The sequence below is a fragment of the Chiloscyllium plagiosum genome, chromosome 3 (assembly GCF_004010195.1).
Source record: "Chiloscyllium plagiosum isolate BGI_BamShark_2017 chromosome 3, ASM401019v2, whole genome shotgun sequence".
NCBI lineage: Eukaryota > Metazoa > Chordata > Chondrichthyes > Orectolobiformes > Hemiscylliidae > Chiloscyllium > Chiloscyllium plagiosum.
This window is the reverse complement of record NC_057712.1, coordinates 133,630,154-133,649,849: the sequence shown is the minus strand read 5'-3', so window position 1 is coordinate 133,649,849 and position 19,696 is coordinate 133,630,154. Positions and strand designations below refer to the sequence as shown.

Genomic DNA, 19,696 nt, shown 5'->3' with positions numbered 1-19,696 from the left:
AACCCCGTGCAACACCACTCCTGCCTGCCCCCAATCCTGTCCAACCCTGTCCAACTCCACCCCACTCCAACCCAGTCCAACTCCGCCCCCAACCCCATCCGCCCTCATCGCCCCACCCCATCCGCCCCCAGGGCAGCCAGGCTGTACACCAACAACAAGACTGCTGCTGCTTCCTTTGTGGGGTAAGTCTCCAAGCATCATGCGTGCGCATGCACACACACACACATACACACACACATAGACACACATACACAACACACACACACGCACACACAACCTTTTACTTTACAAGACAATGTTAGAGAGGTTATCTGAGGAAAGAGGGGGTGGGTTTAGTGTACACCCTCTGTAGAACTCAAGGGAAAGTGTGGGGGGAGAGAGAGAGAGAGAGAGAGAGGGCGGGAGGTCAGTCATTTGGAGACGGTGTCTGTTTAATCACTGTAAACAAAAGACGCGATCACTGTTGGAAACACATCTTTGATGTAATGTTTCTATTGGGACCTCGAGATCTCTTTCGGATACTCCAATTTGAGGATAATTGGTATTCAGATAATCGAGGTTCCTCTGTATTGTTAACACTTGTAGTCCCAACACTGATCTCTGTAGAACCCTACTGGTTACAGGTCACCAACCTGAAAAAGAACCCCTAATATCCACTAACAGTTTCCTGCCCATTAACCAGTTTACTATCACCAATGAGGAGAAAGTGAGGACTGCAGATGCTGGAGATCAGAGCTGAAAATGTGTTGCTGGAAAAGCGCAGCAGGTCAGGCAGCATCCAAGGAACAGGAGAATCGACGTTTCGGGCATAAGCCCTTCTGCCAACCTCTTATCTTATGACTTAACCTTTTGTGAGGTACCTTGCTGAATGCCTTCTTGAGATTCAAATACAACACATTTACTGGTTTCCCTCTATCCACTCTGTTTAACACTTTCTTAAAATTCAGTAATAAATTAGACTTCATTTCCCTTCCATGAATCCAAGTTGACTCTGCTTAATTAGATGATGATCCCAAATGTTCTGCTGTTATCTCCTTAACAATTAACTCTGATATTTTTCCAACAGCAGATATTTGGTTAATTGACTTGTGGTTCCCTGCTTATTGCTTTCTTTTCTTTTTATGTAACGGTATCATATTGGCAGTTTTCCAATCTTCTAGTACTTTTCCAGAGTCGACTTTTGGAAAATTACAAGCAATGCATCCACTATCTCTGTAGCTCCTTCGTTTAGGATCCTAGGATGCAAGTCATCCAGGCAAGAGGATCTCTCTACTTTTAGCCCCATTAGTTAGTCTTAAGACTCTATCTTTAGTAATAATAGAACATAGAACATAGAAAAGTACAGCACAGAACAAGCCCTTTGGCCCACGATGTTGTGCCGAGATTTAATGCTAACGTCAAATATAGTAACTTAACCCACACACCCCTCAACTCACTGCTATCCATATGCATGTCCAGCAACCGCTTAAATGTCCCCAATGACTCTGCTTCCACCACCACAGCTGGCAACGCATCCCATGTATTCACAACTCTCTGCATAAAGAACCTACCTCTGACGTCTCCTTTATACCTTCCTCCTAATATCTTCAAACTATGACTTCTTGTACCAGTCAATCCTGCCCTGGGGAAAAGTCTCTAGCTATTGATTCTATCTATTCCTCTCAATATTTTGTACACTTCGATCAGGTCTCCTCTCTTCCTCCTTCTCTCCAGAGAGAGAAGTCCGAACTTATTCAACCTTTCTTCATAAGGCAAGCCCTCCAGTCCAGGCAGCATCCTGGAAAACCATCTTTGCACCCTCTCCAAAGCCTCTGTATCTTGCCTATAGTAGGGCGACCAGAACAGAACACAATATTCCAATTGTGGTCTTACCAGAGACTTGTAGAGCTGCAGCAAAACCTCGCGGCTCTTAAACTCGACTCCCCCGTTAATGAAAGCCAGTGATGACTTAATTACTCCCCCGCATTCTTTAGTATTAATCATATGTTTGAAGTATCTTCTGCTGCAAAGACTGATGCAAAATACCTGTTTAACTCTCATGCCATTTTGTTCTCCTCTATAACTATGTCCACAGATTCATTTTCTAAGGGGTCTATGTTCACTTTGGCCTCTCTCTTCCTTTTTATATATTTAAAGAAATTCTTATTGTCAGCTTTTTATATTCCTTGCTAATTTGCCCTTCTTTTTTATTTTCTTTCTCTTTATGATCTTTTAGCCCTTCTTTGCTGGATTCTAAATACTCTCCTCAACTTAATACTCTCCTTAATTTCCTTTAATTAGCCATAGTTAGCTTTTTACTCTCTTAGAGCCTTTCTTCTGAAATATATTTTTGCTGAACATGATGAATTACATGATGTATTTAAATGTCTGCCAACCCTTGCTTAATGTCTTTCTTGCTAATAGATCAGCTCAGTCTCATTCATTAGTAATCAACAAGTCAGCAAGTTTATAATTTGTGAAGCAATTACCTGTGCTTCTTGTGAGGAAGTGAAAGAACTCAGACAAGCTAAAAGATCATTTCAGTGAACCCCTGAAGAGGAGCCATGAAACTGCTTCCCCAAGTTGCCTCCTTAACCTGCAACACCAATGCTTTTTTTTGTCTGTGTCTGTCTGTAAGTGTGCATAGGAGGTTATAAGGGGCTCAGAATTTTAACTAATAGAGTTATGTATTTACAGCTCATCGTTGTTTCCCTATAGCTAGAATCTAATTATTGTTGTTCCTTACAGAAACCTAGCCATGTTGGCTGTATATCTGAGTGTAAACAAATAGTTAAATTGAGAGATATTTTTGCATATTTTGATAAATCTTTACACTTTGTGATGATTGCAGGAATAATGGGGCTTGATTGTAAGTGAGTTGTGACAAATAACAAATCTCTGTTGACGTTTCTTTCTTAAGTTCATAAGTTCACAAGTTCATAAGATATAGAGGCAGAATTAGACCATTCAGCACATAGAGTCTGCTCTGCCATTTGATCATGCATGTTAAGCTCCTCACCCCCAATTTCCTGCCTTCTCTGCAAATCGCTTCAACCCATTACTAACTAAAATTCTATCTAACTCCTCCTTAAATTTACTCACTGTCCCAGCAGCAACTGCATTTTGGGATAGTGAATTCCACAGATATTCTACTAGTTACAAATTTACAATTTTTAATTGATAGTCATCAAGGATGAGTTCATAACCATTGAGTTTTCTTTTAGAAATAGTTAAGTAATCTAATATGTTCCTTTGATAAATTTATATACACAATCACAATTATACCTGTCAAAACACTATAGCAATAAGATCCAAACATCTTTCACTTATTTATTTATCCAGCTGCCTTTTCAAAGTAATTGAAATGTCATCAGACTCTATCTGCAATGCATTTGGACACTCAACATAGAGTTTTAGTTATATTTAATCCCTCATTGAAATCAGAATCATCCTCCAGACAACTTCATTTCTTTGTTTCTTTATTCTAATCTTTTCTCTGGTCAACACCCGTTGCTTAACTTCCCAATATATTTTGAGTTCTAGCTTTTTAAATTCCATTTCCTGTTCCTTTCCAAAGTTTCTTATTTCAAAGTCTCCTTTCTTTTCATTCTGCTCCGATTCCATCTCCCTTTATTTTCCTTTTTTCCATTTTACTTTTTATCTCTATTTATTCCAATTCAAGCTTTTCCATTTCTCTTTCTCTCTCAGTCATTCTTTTTCCATTTCTAATTATGCCTAAGCTAACTCTAATAAAATATGTCAATTTCAGATTTACCTTTGAGTTCTCAATGTAGTACTCAAAAGGAATAAACACAAAATTAAATAAATACACAAGGCGTTTTGAAAGGTTTTAAGTCACACTGCAAAACAAGTTTTATCCAATCCCCATCTGCATCAGATCACATGTCAAATTACCCATCGGTATCTGATCTTTAAATTTGACTCATCTGTTTCTTCCACTTCTGTGAATTGTGAAGTCTTCTTACAGTGTATATGTATGAAAGAGAAAGCTTAGAATTTCTCAGATTCCATATAATCTCCATATTTCTAATCACCTTCTCCTGGTCTACAAATTTAACAAGCTAAGCCTTTATATCAGCATAATTGTGTCTCCCCTGAAAGGTCCTGTACTCCTTCTTGGGAGAAAAACTATATTTGCTTCTCACATCAGTTTGGTCTTCTCCAAAACAACACGGAAAACTTTTAATCTCCAGGTTTTCTAATTTAAAATCAATTCTTAGTTATTCTAAACTAAAACCAGCTAAGGCTTTTAGTGTTTGCAGGCTCTGTCATTATCCCACTGTATTGTGCTAGGACAGTAGGTAGTGTTCGGACTCATCAGCTCCAGGCCCACAACACTGGTGGTGCCTGAAATGAGGACTCCTCGTGGCAGTGAGCCTGGAACCTGGATTCTTGGCAGTGATGGTGCCCTGGATGAGGACTGCTGGGAGTGTAGGCCCAGATCTGAGACGTTTGGTGGTGTTGGCAAGGCCGTGGTGGCAGCAGAGCTGCGGTTTCCTAAGCCATCAGCATTGTCAGTGCTGTGCTCATTGTGGGACTCCTTGAGGACCGGAACACCTTGCAGAGCCCTGAATTAATGTTTGAGACCCCAATTTGTACATAAGATGAATTCGTATTTAAGTAGTTTCTTTTTATCCTAATTGTACCTCAAAATGGCATTGGTATATTCAAGGTATGTGTGACAATGAATAAATCATTCATCATTTTGTAAGAACAATCTTCACTTAACACAAACAAATTTTGGAATCATTTGCTCTCTGACATATGCTGTATTTGGTCATGGTTCCATAGAACATAGAACATTACAGCGCAGTGCAGACCATTCGGTCCTCGATGTTGCACTGACCTGTGGAACCAATCTGAAGCATATCTAACCCACACTATTCTATTTTCATCCATATGTTTATCCAATGATCATTTAAATGCCCTTAAAGTTGGCGAATCTACTACTGTTCCAGGCAGTGCATTCCATGCCCCTACTACTCTCTGAGTAAAGAAACTACCTCTGGCATCTGTTCTATATCTATCACCCTTTAATTTAAAGGCATGTCCCCTCCTGCAAGCCATCTCCTTCCAAGGAAAAAGGCTCTCACTGTCCACCCTATCTAACTCTCTGATTATCTTATATGTCTCAATTAAGTCACCTCTCAACCTTCTTCTCTCTAGCGAAAACAGCCTGAAGTCCCTCAGCCTTTCCTCATAAAACCTTCCCTCCATACCAGGCAACATCCTCGTAAATTTCCTCTGAACCCTTTCCAAAGCTTCTACATTCTTATGTAGAAACTTAGTGATTTACAGAATGGAAACAGACCCTTCATTCCAACTCGTCCATACTGACCAGTTATCCTACATTAATCTAATGCCATTTGTCAGCGCTTGGCCCATATCTCTCCAAACCCTTCCTATTCATATACCCATCCAGATGCCTTTTAAATGCAGTAATTGTACCAGCTTCCACCACTTCCTCTGCCAGCTCATTCCATACATGCACTGCTCTCTGCATGAAAAAGTTGCCCCTTAGGTCCCTTTTAACTATTTTCCCTCTCACCCTAAACCTATGTCCTTTAGTTCTGGACAGCCTCATCCCAGGGAAAAGAACTTGTATATTTACCCTATCCGTGCTCCTCATGATCTTATACACCTCTGTAAGGTCATCCCACAGCCTCTGACTCTCCAGGGAATAAGGAGGATAATGAAATAATAGGTTGGCTAAAAATGGAGGATCTTGAAATTTTGACTGTATTGAAAGCTAATAATTCACCAGGAAGATATGAGATGCATCCAAGGATACAAAGAGATACAAGGAAAAAGGTTGGGAACATACTGCCCATAATCTTCCTCTTTGGGGCAGCATGGTGGTACAGTGGTTAGCACTGCTGCCTCAGAGTGCCGGGGACCTGGGTTCGATTCCAGCCTTGGATGACTGTCTGTGTGGAGTTTGCACATTTTCCCCGTGTCTGTGTGGGTTTCCTCTGGGTGCTCTGGTTTCTTCCCACAATCCAAAGATGTGCAGGTTAGGTGAATTGGCCAAGCTAAATTGCCCATAGTGTTTGATGCATTAGTCAGAGGAAAATGGGTCTGGGTGGATTACTCTTTGGAGGGTTAGTGTGGACTTGTTGGGCCGAAGGGCCTTGTTTCTACACTGTAGGGAATCTAATCTAAATCCTTCTTATAATGTGGTGATCAGAACTATGTGCAGTACTCAAGTGTGGCCGCACAAATGTTTTGTACTACTGCAGCATGGTCTTGTGGCTCTGAAACTCAATCCCTCTACCAATAAAAGCTAACACACTGTATGCCATCATAACAACATTATCAACGTGGGTGGCAACTCAGGGATTTATGTATATCGAGACTGAGATCTCTCTGCTCATCTTCGCTACCAACAAACTTACCATTAGCCCAGTACTCTGCATTCCTGTTACTCCTTCCAAAGTGAATCACCTCACACTTTTCTGCATTAACCTCTCAGCCCAACTTTGCAGTTCATCTATGTCGCTCTGTAACCTGCAACATCCTTCAGCACTATCCACAACTCCACGGACTGTAGTGTCATCCTCAAATTTACTAACTCATCCTTCTATGCCCTCATCTAGGTCATTTATGCAATGACAAACAGCAATGGACCCAAAACAGATCCTTGGGACACACTACTAGTAATTGAACTCAAGGATGAACATTTCCCATAAACCACCACCCTCTGTCTTCTTTCAGCTAACCAATTTCTGATCCAATCTTCTAAGTCACCCTCAATCCCATGTCTCTGTATTTTGTGGAGAACCTTATCAAATGCCTAATTGAAATCCATATACGCCACATTAATCACTTTACCCTCATCCACCTGTTTGGTCACCATCTCAAAGACCTCAACTGGCCCTTCACAGAACCGTGTTGTCTGTCCTTAACTAACTTATTCCTCTCTAGATGATTCTAAATACTATCTCTTATGACCTTTTCCAACACTTTACCCAATATTTAAGTAAGGGTTTTGGTCTATAATTACCAGGGTTGTCTTTACTCCCCTTCTTGAACAGGGGACAACATTTGCTATCCTCCAGTCTTCTGGCACTATTCCTGTAGTCAATGGCGACATAAAGATCAAAGCCCAAGTCCTCCCTGGCTTCTCAGAAAATCCTAGGATAAATCCCATCTGGCCCAGGTGACTTATCTATTTTCACACTTTCCAGAATTGGTAACACCTCCTTCTTGTGAACCTTAATCCCGTCTGGTCTAGTAGCCTGTATCTCAGTATTCTCCTTGACAGCATTGTCTTTTTCCAGTGTGAATACCAACAAAAAATATTCCCTTCTCTTCGGACTTCCCACTACTATCCTTGATTGGCCCTAATCTTTCTCGAGTCATTCTTTTATTCCTGATATACCTATAGAAAGCTTAGGGCTTTCATTGATCCTATCTGCCAAAAACTTCTTATATCCCCTCTGGCTCTTCTTAGCTCTCTCTTTAGGTCCTTCCTGGCTAACTTGTCAAGCACCCTAACTGATCCTTCACGTCTCATCCTAACATAAGCCGCCTTCTTCCTCGTGACAAGAAATTCAACTTTTTTCATAAACCACGGCTCCCTCACTCAATCACTTTCTGCCTGACAGGTACATATGTATCAAGGACTAGCAGTATCCCCTGCAGTTTCCCTCGCCATCCTATGCATCCTAAATCTTGCCTAATTGCATCATAATTGCCTTTCCCCCAGCAATAATTCTTGCCCTGCGTAATATACCTATCCCTTTCCATTGCTGAAGTAAAAATAACCAAATTGTGATAACTGTCATACAAGTGGTCACCTGCCTTCAAATCTAACACCTGGCCGGGTTCATTACCCAGTACCAAATAAAATGTGGCCTCACCCCTTGTTGGCCCATCTACACACTGTGTCAGGAAGCCCTCCAGCACACATTGGACAAAAACTGACCCATCTAAAGTACTCAAACTATAGTATTTCCAGTCAATATTTGGAAAGTTAAAGCCCCCATAACAACTACGCTGTTATTCTTGTTCCTATCCAGAATTATCTTTGCTATCGTTTCTTCTATATCTCTGGAAACATTCCGAGGCTGACAGAAAACTCCCAACACAGTGACCTCTCCTTTCCTATTTCTAACCTCAGCCCATACTACCTCAGTAGATGAGTCCACAAACATCCTTTTTGCCACCGTAATACTTCCTTGACTAGCAATGCCACACCTCCCCCTCTTTTGCCTTCTTCTCTAATCTTACTGAAACATCTAAATCCTGGAATGTGTAACAACCATTCCTATCCCTGCTGTATCCATGTCTCTGAAATGACCACAACTCCAAAATCCCAGGTACCAATCCATGCTGCAAGTTCATCCACCTTATTTGGATGCTCCTGGCATTGAAGTAGACACATCTTCCTGCTTGCCAGTGAACTCTTGTGACCTTGAAACCTTATTTCTGACCTCACTACTCTCAACCTCCTGGACACTGGAGCTATAATTTAGGCTCCCACCCCTGTGCTGAATTAGTTTAAACTCTCCTGAAGAGCATTAGCAAGTTTCTCCCCAAGATATTGGTACCTCTCTGGTTCAGATGTAGACCATCCTGTTTGTAGATGTCCCACCTACCCCAGAATGACCCCCATTTATCCAGGTATTTGTAACCCTCCCTCCTGCACCAGCCCTGTAGCCATGTGTTCAACTCCTCTCTCTCCCTATTCCTCGCCTCGCGAGCACATGACACAGTCAACAAACCACAGATAACAATTCTGTTTGTTCTAGCATAAGCTTCCACCCTTGCTCTCTGAATTTCTGCCATAAATCTCCATTCCTTTCCTACCTATGTCGTTAGTATCTATGTGGACCACGACTTGGGGTTGCTCCCCCTCCCCCTCAAGGATCCCGAAAACACAATCCGAGACATCACAAACCCTGGCACCTGGGAGGCACCACATCAACCGTGAATCTGTCCCCCTAACTGTGGAGTTCCCAATGACTAATGCTCTGCTCATCTCTCCCCTTCCCTTCTGAGCAATAGGGACAGATTCTGTGCCAGAGACTTGTACCCCATGGCTTACCAGTAGTATGTCGTCCCCTTCCAACAGTATCCAAAATGATATACTTGTTATTGAGGGGAGCGGCCACAGGGGTTTCTTGTACTGCCTGCCGGTTCCCTTTCCGTCCCCTGACAATCTGCCTTTCTCTCGCACCTGCAGTGTGACTACCTCCCGTAACTCCTCTCAATCACCCCCTCCACCTCCCGAATGATCCAAAGTTTATGTGGCTCCAGCTCCAGTTCCCTAACGCGGTTTTTGAGGAGCTGGAGTTGGGTGCACTTCCCACAGATGAAGTCACTAGTGGTGACCCTTACCTCCCACATTCTGCAGGAGGAACATTCAACTGCCCTAACCAGCATTCCCACTATCCTAAATTACCAAAACAACTGTAGAAAAATAAAGAATAAAAAAAACTAGTTACCTTACCAATCCAGTGCACAGAACCTCTTTTTTTTGATTAGAGGAGGAGGATGGGAGTAGTATTTTGGGTAGCATAACCACCCAAATATATGACTTCATTTACTCAGCAGTCCCATGTCCACTTTTGCTCAGTGTGCGCTCTGAATATTCACAAGGTAAGTTTTTAAATCAGTTATTCACCTTCCTGTCAGCCCCCGGTCAATGCTCCCACTCTTCTTACTGCTGAAACAAAATTGGAGGACCCTGACGCTTAAGGTAAGTTTTTAAAGCAGTGATTCACCTTCCCACCAGCCTCTGGTTGACTCTCCCACCCTTCCTGTTGCTGAAACAAAAATAAATAATGTTCCAGAAGTACTCTCTAAGCTTGTTTTAAGCTCTTTACAAAAATAACCAACACCCATATGTCACTAGTTTGAAATTCAAACCCTAAAAATGATAGTATTATTTTATATTAATATGTAATATCCACAGACTTTCTATCACAAATATAGAGCAGGAAAATGTGAATTTGTCCTCTTTAACAGAAACAGCGCAAAAGCAGAATATTATTCATATGGAGAGGGATTGCAGTATTCTGCAGGTCCTCATCAGCCTGACTGAGATGTGACTCCAGGTCAAGCACCTGCTTCTTAAACTCCCAAATCTTGGATTTCAGCCTCTTTGTTGACCCCCATGCTGACAGAAAACACGGATGTGAGCCTTGCCCATGTCTCACCATATCCAGAAGGAGGGGAGGGCCCCCACTTCCTTCTCCAGCCAGCCCAGAAGTGACGGAATGAATCCCAGAACCACTTATCCTCCATCACAAAGTTGTTAAAGTGCCAGTATGCAGATTTTGCCATGGTGCAGAATGGAAAGAGATCCACTCACATCAACTTTTGATTGGTGAACGGTACTGCTGCATGGAGGCTGTCTGAATAGAGGAGGCATACACCCTGGAAATGTACGAATCCTCAATTCTGGATGATCCTAAGCCAGACCTCACAAGGTGAAGGTGATGGAGATTCTGCCCCATGTCTACCAAGTAGAAGGACTGATCAAGCCCCTCAAATTCCTCACCAATGCTAAATTTGGCCAGGCAGTACTTAGGTCACTCCTCTCAAGAGAGCAATTAAAGCTCGCCTTTCACCAATAGAACTAAGAATTGAATAAGAATTCTTCCTTGAAGAAGCTCATCTGCTTGGGCCCCACCTGAGGCAAGTATACATTCATGAAGTGAAGCACCATGGCCCTGAACGGAACGAAACCAAACCATGAGCTGGAGGAGACAGCCTGTCACATGCTCCTTGACCTGATCTTTGGCTGAAAAACTTGGGCCAACAAGATAGCCAGTCCACTGGAATTGGAGCCCAGGTGACTCATATAGATCCTCCCCACCACTCCAGTAGTCATGTTACTCCATGTCCTAGAACAGTGTAGATTTTTTGCAGGATGGTCAACACATACTCCTGTTCCCTGTTCTACCTCTACCATCGGGGAGAAGCTACAGAAGCCTGAACACATGCACTAGCCGGTTTCGTAACAGTTTCTACCTTACTGTTAGTAGAGTACTGAATGGACTCACAAACTCTTAACATTCATCTATACCCTTGCTTTTGTTTTTGCTGTGGTTTACCTATTATTTATTTATCTATGCTCCTTAACCATGTGATCTGCCTGTATTGCTCGCAAGACAAAGCTTTTCACTGTGCCTCGGTACACATGACAATAAATACAATTCAATTCAATTCAATTCAATCCCTGATGAATGAGAGGATGGGAAATCTGCGCTGAGACTCTCTGCTGCTGTTGATGTTGAGGCTGGTTATAAGTGCTTTCATAGCTAAAGTATTGTGCCACTGTCACCAGTTGACAACTTATTGAGTAAAGGAGGGACTCCCCCCCAACTTCTCCTCCCACCTCCTCCCCCCCACAACTCCTCAAGGACACTACATAGGAGGCCTTGCACTGCTTCCTCATTTCCTGTCCATGCCTGGAGTCACTGGGCCGACAGAACCCAGTATTGATCCATTACCAGCTGCACTCCATCTCAGTGATCAAGTATCGCTTGCAAAGAGTCCTGGAGTTGGTCTGTGGAGGTGAGGGAGACCCTGTCCATGAGCACCAGATCTCCCCTCACCTTGTCTATTTTCGTTATGCTCCCGACCAAAGCCCCATCCTCCTGTAGTTTTCCGCCTTTGATGGCTGACATCACTTCGAGTGTGAGGGTGGTCCAGGGTCATCATTCAGACGCACCTTTGGCTTGACTCCACCAATAGGGTTGACAGCAGGAGGATCTTCTGTAGGGAACGCTGATTAAAATGTCGGACCCATTGAAGAGCAGCAGGCTGGAACCCTGCTCAGCTCCTGGCACCAGGTCACTCTCCATGTCAGGGACTAGTTCCCCAGTCAGGGCAGAGATGCACAGAGGGCTACAAATGAGTGAGGAGGTCTGCTCCTTCCACCCCACCATCCAGGGATATCCTTCCTGTAGTCCCCTGTCGGGTCAGGCTGCAGCTTGAAGCCTTCAAGGTCTAGGGTAGGGGTGAGACCTTAGCAGCTGCATCCACCTCAGTCTCTGATGTACCCAGTCCAATCACAGGGTTCTGCAGTGACAGGTTTGGGTTTGGATCACCCTCCGAAGTGGTGGGAAGGCAGGGACAGGGGTTTTCAGGAGATGCCACTATTTGTTCCCCAGGGTAGGTGGTTGTATTTCCAGATTCTCCAGTTCCCAGATCACAAGGAGTGGTGCTTTTACCAGGAGGGTGGGGTGGACTAGGGAAACCTTAATCTCTTCACATCCCTGCTGCTCAACCTCTGTTTTAATGGTCTTTCCCATTAGTTCATCCCCCACATGTTTGGGATCAAGTGTGAGGTCAAAATTGCAAAATCACCCTCAAATGTTTATTAGCATTATGGACACAGAGGTGTACAGCATGGAAATGGACTCTTCAGTTCAACTTATCCATACTGACCAGATATCCTGAATAAATCTCGTCCAACTTGGTAGAATTTGGCCTATATCCCTTTAAATTCTTCCTATTATGTATCCATCCAGATGCTTCTTAAATGTTGTAATTGTACCAGCCTCCACCACTTCCTTTGGCAGCTCCTTCCATACACGCACCACCCTCTGTACGAAAAGATTTCTCTGTAAATCCCTTTTATATCTTTTCCCCTCACCTTTTACCTGTGCATAATAAGTACAAGGAGCTTCTAAAATATACCACAGTACAGTTACAGAGATGGAGTATTTCATCATGGACATAACTAGAAAAATCACACTAGTATATTGATTCAGAAAGTGGAGGATTTCAGATCCCCTTGTAGCATTCGTTTAATTCTGCTGTTCAAGTCTACAAATAGAGAAGCCACAAACTTTCAAACACATGACCAGGATGTCTCACTTGAAATATAGGTTTAAAGTGTTTTTAAAGGGGTAGCCCTTCTGCTTAATGCACGTAAAATATAATGGTTCTTAATTCTCAAGATCTTTTGTTGCCCCCTCTCATAGATAGCTGTAAGAATGATTTGAAGCCCTTTCAGAACTGCTACTCAGTCACATCTCACCACTAATGTTTGTTCAGTTTCAGCAAGAATTGTTGAAAATGATTTTCAACATTTCAAACCATTGAAACTGATTTATAGAATGCCCGTTGCCCAATGATCGATCCTTCACACCATTGTGCAATTAGATAAGTTATCAATGCTTTATTTATTGATTCTATTTTTTTAATGCAGTGATTGAGAGTGGTGCCTACAAATATATGCTTTCAGAATTATTCTGGGTTAAGGTAAGCACTTCTTGAAGATCGACAATGTTTTTAATAAATTTATGTTTATGATTCTGGATGCAGGTTATGTTACCAAATCTGGATGACATTCAACATGGTATAAACCGAACTATCCAGATGATTTTGGAAGTGAGCCGTAAAGTGCAACACTGGAGGCAATCAAAAAGTCGTTTAGAAAGTGTTTATGATGCTCAGAATGCAGTTGGTGAGTGTTAGTTTGGAAAGCAGCAAAGACATGAGATTTTTGAAGCTAGTGACTTGTTTGTTATATGTTCTTGATCTCACCTGTGAAATCAAAAACCTTAAGACAAGAGAGGGAGAGAATAAACAATACTTTGACCCCTACTTTCAAATCAGTATTATTTGCATATTGCAAGTTATGTTTGAATTGTTTTTCTTCATTGTTCCCCTGGTTTGTAAGCTTACATATAAATTTGCAAATTAATACTGGTATAAACAAATATTATACCAATTATAGATGTAAACAGTTCATATTACATTTTTAGTATAAGTGGATACTCAAAATAATGTTTCCAATGATGTAATTTTATTGCAAACCATTGGCATACACACTACTAACTAAAAGTCTAATTCCTTTTTAAATCCTTCTTATGCAAATAGACTAACAAATAGGGAAATAACTGATTGGCGAAAGTAGAAACATCTGGTAAGTCAGTTCAGTTTTCTTTGCTTCCCGATTCTGGTGTTGAGTCAATTCTTCTTTAGCTAGCTAGGGCTTGGTGTTCAGTTGTCTTTGTTAGGAAACATCTACTGTTTGTAAGAAGTACAAAGTGACTGATTCACTTGGAAAACGTCCCTGACTATCAATTCAAGCATCACAGCAATTGCTGCAGGAAGGATTTTCTTAATTTTCTTCAAGTTTAAACTGAATTTTTTTTACTGTAAAGAACCAGCAGTGTCTGCTGGGATGAACAACTCTTCTGTTTTTCTCTGTATGGGTTTCTGTGTTTCGGTCATGTGTTTCCACAAGACCATGCGACATAGGAACCGAAGTAGGCCATTCAGCCCATTGAATCTGTTTCACCGTTCAATAGGAATCCTCAATTCCACTTTGCTGCCTTTTCCCTGTAACCCTTGATTTCCTCACTGATTAAAAAATTGTTTCTCTCAACCTTGAATATTATAATAATCCAAACTCAACAGCCCTCTGTTGTAAAGAGTTCCACATATTTCCTATGCTTCGTGTTCTAACCTGCTTAGTAAGCCTCAAACCAATCAGTTTCACTTGTAAACAGCTCATTCGCTGGCTCCTGAATATCTGCACATTGCAGGAATCCACTGCCACAAAACACAGAGTTCACAATAGGTTTTACATTTCTTGCTGCGAAATTAAGCAGTCATCCTGGTAAATAGCTGTTTCCTTTAAAAAAAAATTCTCATTGCATTCTAGTTTATTAAGACAAGCAAGCAACTCCAACTAATGAAACCAAACAACAGAGTTCATGCTTTGTTATGACAGCATTGTTCTCAATCACTCAGATGACATGGCATGTGTCATTGTATTTGGATTTTATTCCCTGAAGGTTACAATGAGGATATGAATATTGGATGTCCAATCTAGCACTGCTCTCCTAACACACAAGTAAATAAAAGCAAAGCATTGTGTATGCTGCAATTCTGAAATAAAACAGCAAATACTGGAAAAATACAACAGGTCTGGCAGCATTTGTGGAGAGAGAAATAGAGTTAACATTCTGAGCCCAATATACTATCTTATCCTTCACCAGAACTGGCAATTGGTGAAATTTTATACCATTTTTAATCACTAATACAGTACCCACAACCTCTTCTCCCAGACAAAGATGTCCATAAAGCCACTGATGATGCAGCTTTCAAAAATATTTTTCAGAAAGAATACAGGATTCTACCTGGGGTAACTAGCATTTTACAATGTGGCACCTGAGTGTTATGATTGTAATGAGGACAGCCAAGTAGACCTCATAGAATATGAGTTCCTGAATTGGGCCTGTTAACCCGGTCCAAATAGGGATGCCCTGGCCGGCAGATATAGACAGGAATGTCTGAGGATCTGTTCACTCTGAGAGCTGAATCTGAGGAAGCTAGATCAGTGTCAAGGACTTTCCACATGTAAGTAAGAAGTGGCTTGTTGATGGGATCCCAGCCTCTGTGACATTATTTCAATAAGCAAGAGTGGAAGTGACATGAGAAAACATAAATGTGATCAGGTTTGAGACTGCTACAAGACAAAAGCTTTATTATGCACAGGATCACAAGCAATGAGTTACAGGATTGTATGCAATGAATGACAGTATGACAAGTTTTCAGGAGAACTATAAAACAGATAAATGATAGGCTGTGCAAACTCTGCAGAGGCTGAGGAAAGTCCAACTCCCCCCTCCCATTCTCACACATTCTACAGAGGGTGCATTGAGAGTACCAAAGCTACTGCTTCACTGCCTGGTTCAGGAATTTCACTGTCTTAGATCGTAAGACCCTACAACAGATAGTGATGACAGCTGAGAAGATCATCGGAGTCTCTCTCCCCTCCATTACAGACATTTACTCCATACGCTGCATCCGAAAGGCTAAGAGCATTTTGAAAGAACCTACAAACCCCTCACTCAAACTCTTCTTCCTCCTGCCATCTGGCAGAAGATATCAGGGCATTCAGTCTGTCACAGCCAGTCTGTGCAACAGTTTCTTCCCCTAAGCCATCAGGCTCCTTAACACAGTTTGATCGGACTATTTCCCATCTGAAATTCATTGCACGACTTCAAATTGCTGCTAGAAAAGTGTCTATTGTTTATCATTCTTTGATGACACTATAACTTGTGTGTTTTGCACTTCTAATGCATTTAATGCCATGTACAAGTGTGCAGTTTGTGCTGTCCATCTTGCACCCTCAGTCCTGGAGGAAAGCTCATTTTTACTGTATCACTATGTGGTAGAAATGACAAATAAAATGCTACTGTACTCCACTCAAAAGCATGATGATATTAACTCATATCTCACTATTAAAGCAATAGTTACGAATTTTAAATAATCCTGAATTTTAAAATGCCAATTCATTTTAAATCTTAGAGGATTTTTTTAACAGTTTTGAACAAGATGTAGATGTGCAGAAAATCAAGAGCATGAAATTTCTCTTAAGACCATAAGGCATAGGAGTAGAAATAAGGCCATTCAGCCCATCGAGTCCACTCCACCATTTAATCATGGCTGATGGGTATTTCAACTCCATTTACCCGCACTCTCCGCATAGCCCTTCATTCCTTGCAAGATCAAGAATTTATTAATCTCTGCCTTGAAGACGTTTAACATCCCAGCTTCCACTGTGCTCCGCGATAATGAATTCCACAGGCCCAGCACTCTCTGGCTGAAGAAATGTCTCCTCATTTCCATTCTAAACTGACCCCATCTAATTCTAAGGCTGTGCCCATATGTCCTAGTCTACCTGCCTAACGGAAACAACTTCCCAGCGTACACCCTTTCTAAGCCATGCACTATCTTGTAAGTTCTTTTAGATCTCCCCTCAACCATCTAAACTCTAATGGATACAATCCCAGTTTCCTCAGCTGTTCATCATATGTCAGGCCGACCATTCCAGGGATCATCCGTGTGAATCTCTGCTGGACACAGTCCAGTGCCAGTATGTCCTTCCTGAGGTGTGGGGCCCAAACTTAGACATAGTATTCTATGTGGGGCTTAACTAGAGCTTTATAAAGTTTCAGAAGCACATTGCTGCTTTTATATTCCAACCCTCTTGAGATAAATGACAACATTCCATTTGCTTTCTTTCTTAATCACGGACTCAACCTGCAAGTTAACCTTGATGAGAATCCTGGACTAGCACACCCAGATCCCTTTATACTTCGGCTTCATGAATTTTCTCACTGTTTAGAAAATAGTCCATGTCTGTATTCTTTTTTCTAAAGTACAAGACCTCGCATTTCCTGGACCACTCTCCTAAACTGTCTAAATCTTTCTGCAGCCACCCCACCTCCTCAGTACTACCTGCCTGCCCGCCTAATTTCGTATCATCGGTGAACTTCACCAGAAAGCCCCCAGTCCCTTCATCCATATCATTAATATATAACGTGAACAGCTGCATCCCCAACACTGAACCCTGCGAGACATCACTTGTCACCGGCCGCCATTCTGAAAAAGAACCTTATATCCCAACTCTCTGTCTTCTGCCTTCTGTCAGACAGCCAACCCTCAATCTGTGCCAGTAGCTCACCTCGAACACCATGGGCCCTCACCTTACTCAGCAGCCTCTCCTGAGGCACCTTATCAAAGGCCTTTTGGAAGTTTAGATAGATAATATCCACTGGGTTTCCCTGGTTTAACCTACTTGTTACCTCTTCAAGAATTTCTAACAGGTTTGTCAGGGACAACCTCCCCTTACTAAATCCATGCTGACTTGCTCTAATCCGACTCTGTACTTCCAAGAATTTAGAAATCTCATCCTTAACAATGGATTCTAGAATTTTACCAACAACCAAGGTTAGGCCTATAATTTTCCATCTTTTGTCATGATCCTTTCTTGAACAAAAAGGTTACAACAGCTATTTTCTGGGGCTTTCCCTGACTCCAATGACGTTTGAAAGATCACAACCAATGCCTCTTCCATTTCCTCAGCCAACTCCCTCAGAACTCTAGGATGTAGCCCATTGTCGCCAGGGGATTTATCAATTTTTAGACTTTTTAGCTTTTCTAGCACTTTCTATTTTGTAATGGCTACCATACTCAACTCTGCCCCCTGACTCTCTCTAATTGTTGGGACATTACTCATGTCTTCCACTGTGAAGACTGACGCAAAGTACTTATTAAGTTCTTCAGCTATTTCCGTATCTCCCAGCACTAGCCTTCCAGCATCAGTTTGGAGGAGCCCAATGTCTACTTTTGCATCTTGTTTGTTTCTTATGTATTGAAAGAAACTTTTACTATCATTTCTAATATTACTGGCTAGCCTACCTTCATATTTTATCCTGTCCTTCTTTATCTCCTTTTGTTATCCGTTGTTTGTTTTTGTAGCCTTCCTAATTTTCTGATTTCCCAGTGGTCTTGGCCATTTTATAGGCTCTCTCGTTTACTTTGATACATTTCCTGACTTACTTTGTCAGCCGTGGCTGTCTAATTCCACCTGCCCCCCACCCCAGATAATCTTGCTTTTCTTTGGGATGAACCTCTGTACTGTGTCCTCAATTATACCCAGAGACTCGTGCCATTGTTGCTCTACTGTCTTCCCTGCTAGGCTCTGCTTCCCGTTGATCTTCGTCAGTTCCTCTCTCATGCCCCTGTAATTGCCTTTATTTAACTGTAACACCATTACATCCAATTTTGCCTTCTCTCTTTCAAACTACAGACTGAACTCTGCCATATTATGATCGCTGCCTCCTAAGTGTTCCCTTACTTTAAAATCTTTTATAAAGTCTGGCTCATTACATAGCCCTAAGTACAGAATAGTCTGCTCCCTTGTGGGCTCCATCACAAGTTGTTCCAAAAAGTCATCCTATAAGCATTCCATGAATTCCCTTTCTTTTGATCCATCGGCAACATTTTTCACCCAGTCCACCTGCATATTGAAGTCCCCCTTGATCACTGTGACCTTGCCTTTCTGACATGCCCTATCCATTTCCTGGTACATCTTGCACCCGTGGTCCTGACCACTGTTAGGAGGTCTGTACGTAACTCCCATTATGTTTTTTTTTGCCTTTGTGGTTCCTCAACTCCACCCACACAGGCTTCACATCACTTGACCCTATGTCATTCAATGCCATAGATTTAATCTCATTCTTAACTAACAAGGCAGCCCTGCCCCCTCTGCACACCTCACTGTTTTTCGATAATTTGTAAATCCTTGGATAGAACATAGAACATAGAACATAGAACAATACAGCACAGAACAGGCCCTTTGGCCCACGATGTTGTGCCGAACATTTGTCCTAGCTTAAGCACCCATCCATGTACCTATCCAATTGCCGCTTAAAGGCCACCAATGATTCTGACTCTGCCACTCCCACAGGCAGCGCATTCCATGCCCCCACCACTCTCTGGGTAAAGAACCTACCCCTGACATCCCCCCCTATACCTTCCACCCTTCACCTTAAATTTTTATCCCCTTGTAACACTCTGTTGTACCTGGGGAAAAAGTCTCTGACTGTCTACTCTATCTATTCCCCTGATCATCTTGTAAAACTCTATTAAGTCACCCCTTATCCTTCACCGTTCCAATGAGAAAAGGCCGAGCACTCTCAACCTATCCTTGTACGACCTACTCTCCATTCCAGGCAACATCCTGGTAAATCTCCTCTGTGCCCTCTCCAAAGCTTCTACATCTTTCCTAAAGTGAGGCGACCAGAACTGCACACAGTACTCCAAATGTGGCCTTACCAAGGTCCTGTACAGCTGCAACATCAGCTCACGACTCTTGAATTCAATCCCTCTGCTAATGAACGCTAATACACCATAGGCCTTCTTACAAGCTCTA

The 19,696-nt window shown here is 42.1% G+C and overlaps 1 protein-coding gene across 1 annotated transcript in view; it reads left to right on the top strand.

The window, feature by feature from the left end:
* Nucleotides 1-19,696, top strand: part of LOC122540182 (dynein axonemal heavy chain 8-like) — a 1,320,893-nt gene that overhangs the window by 521,300 nt on the left and 779,897 nt on the right. The window contains exon 26 of the mRNA XM_043675532.1: nt 13,285-13,426. Coding sequence (XP_043531467.1) covers nt 13,285-13,426 — 142 coding nt within the window. The remainder of the gene's footprint in view (nt 1-13,284; nt 13,427-19,696) is intronic.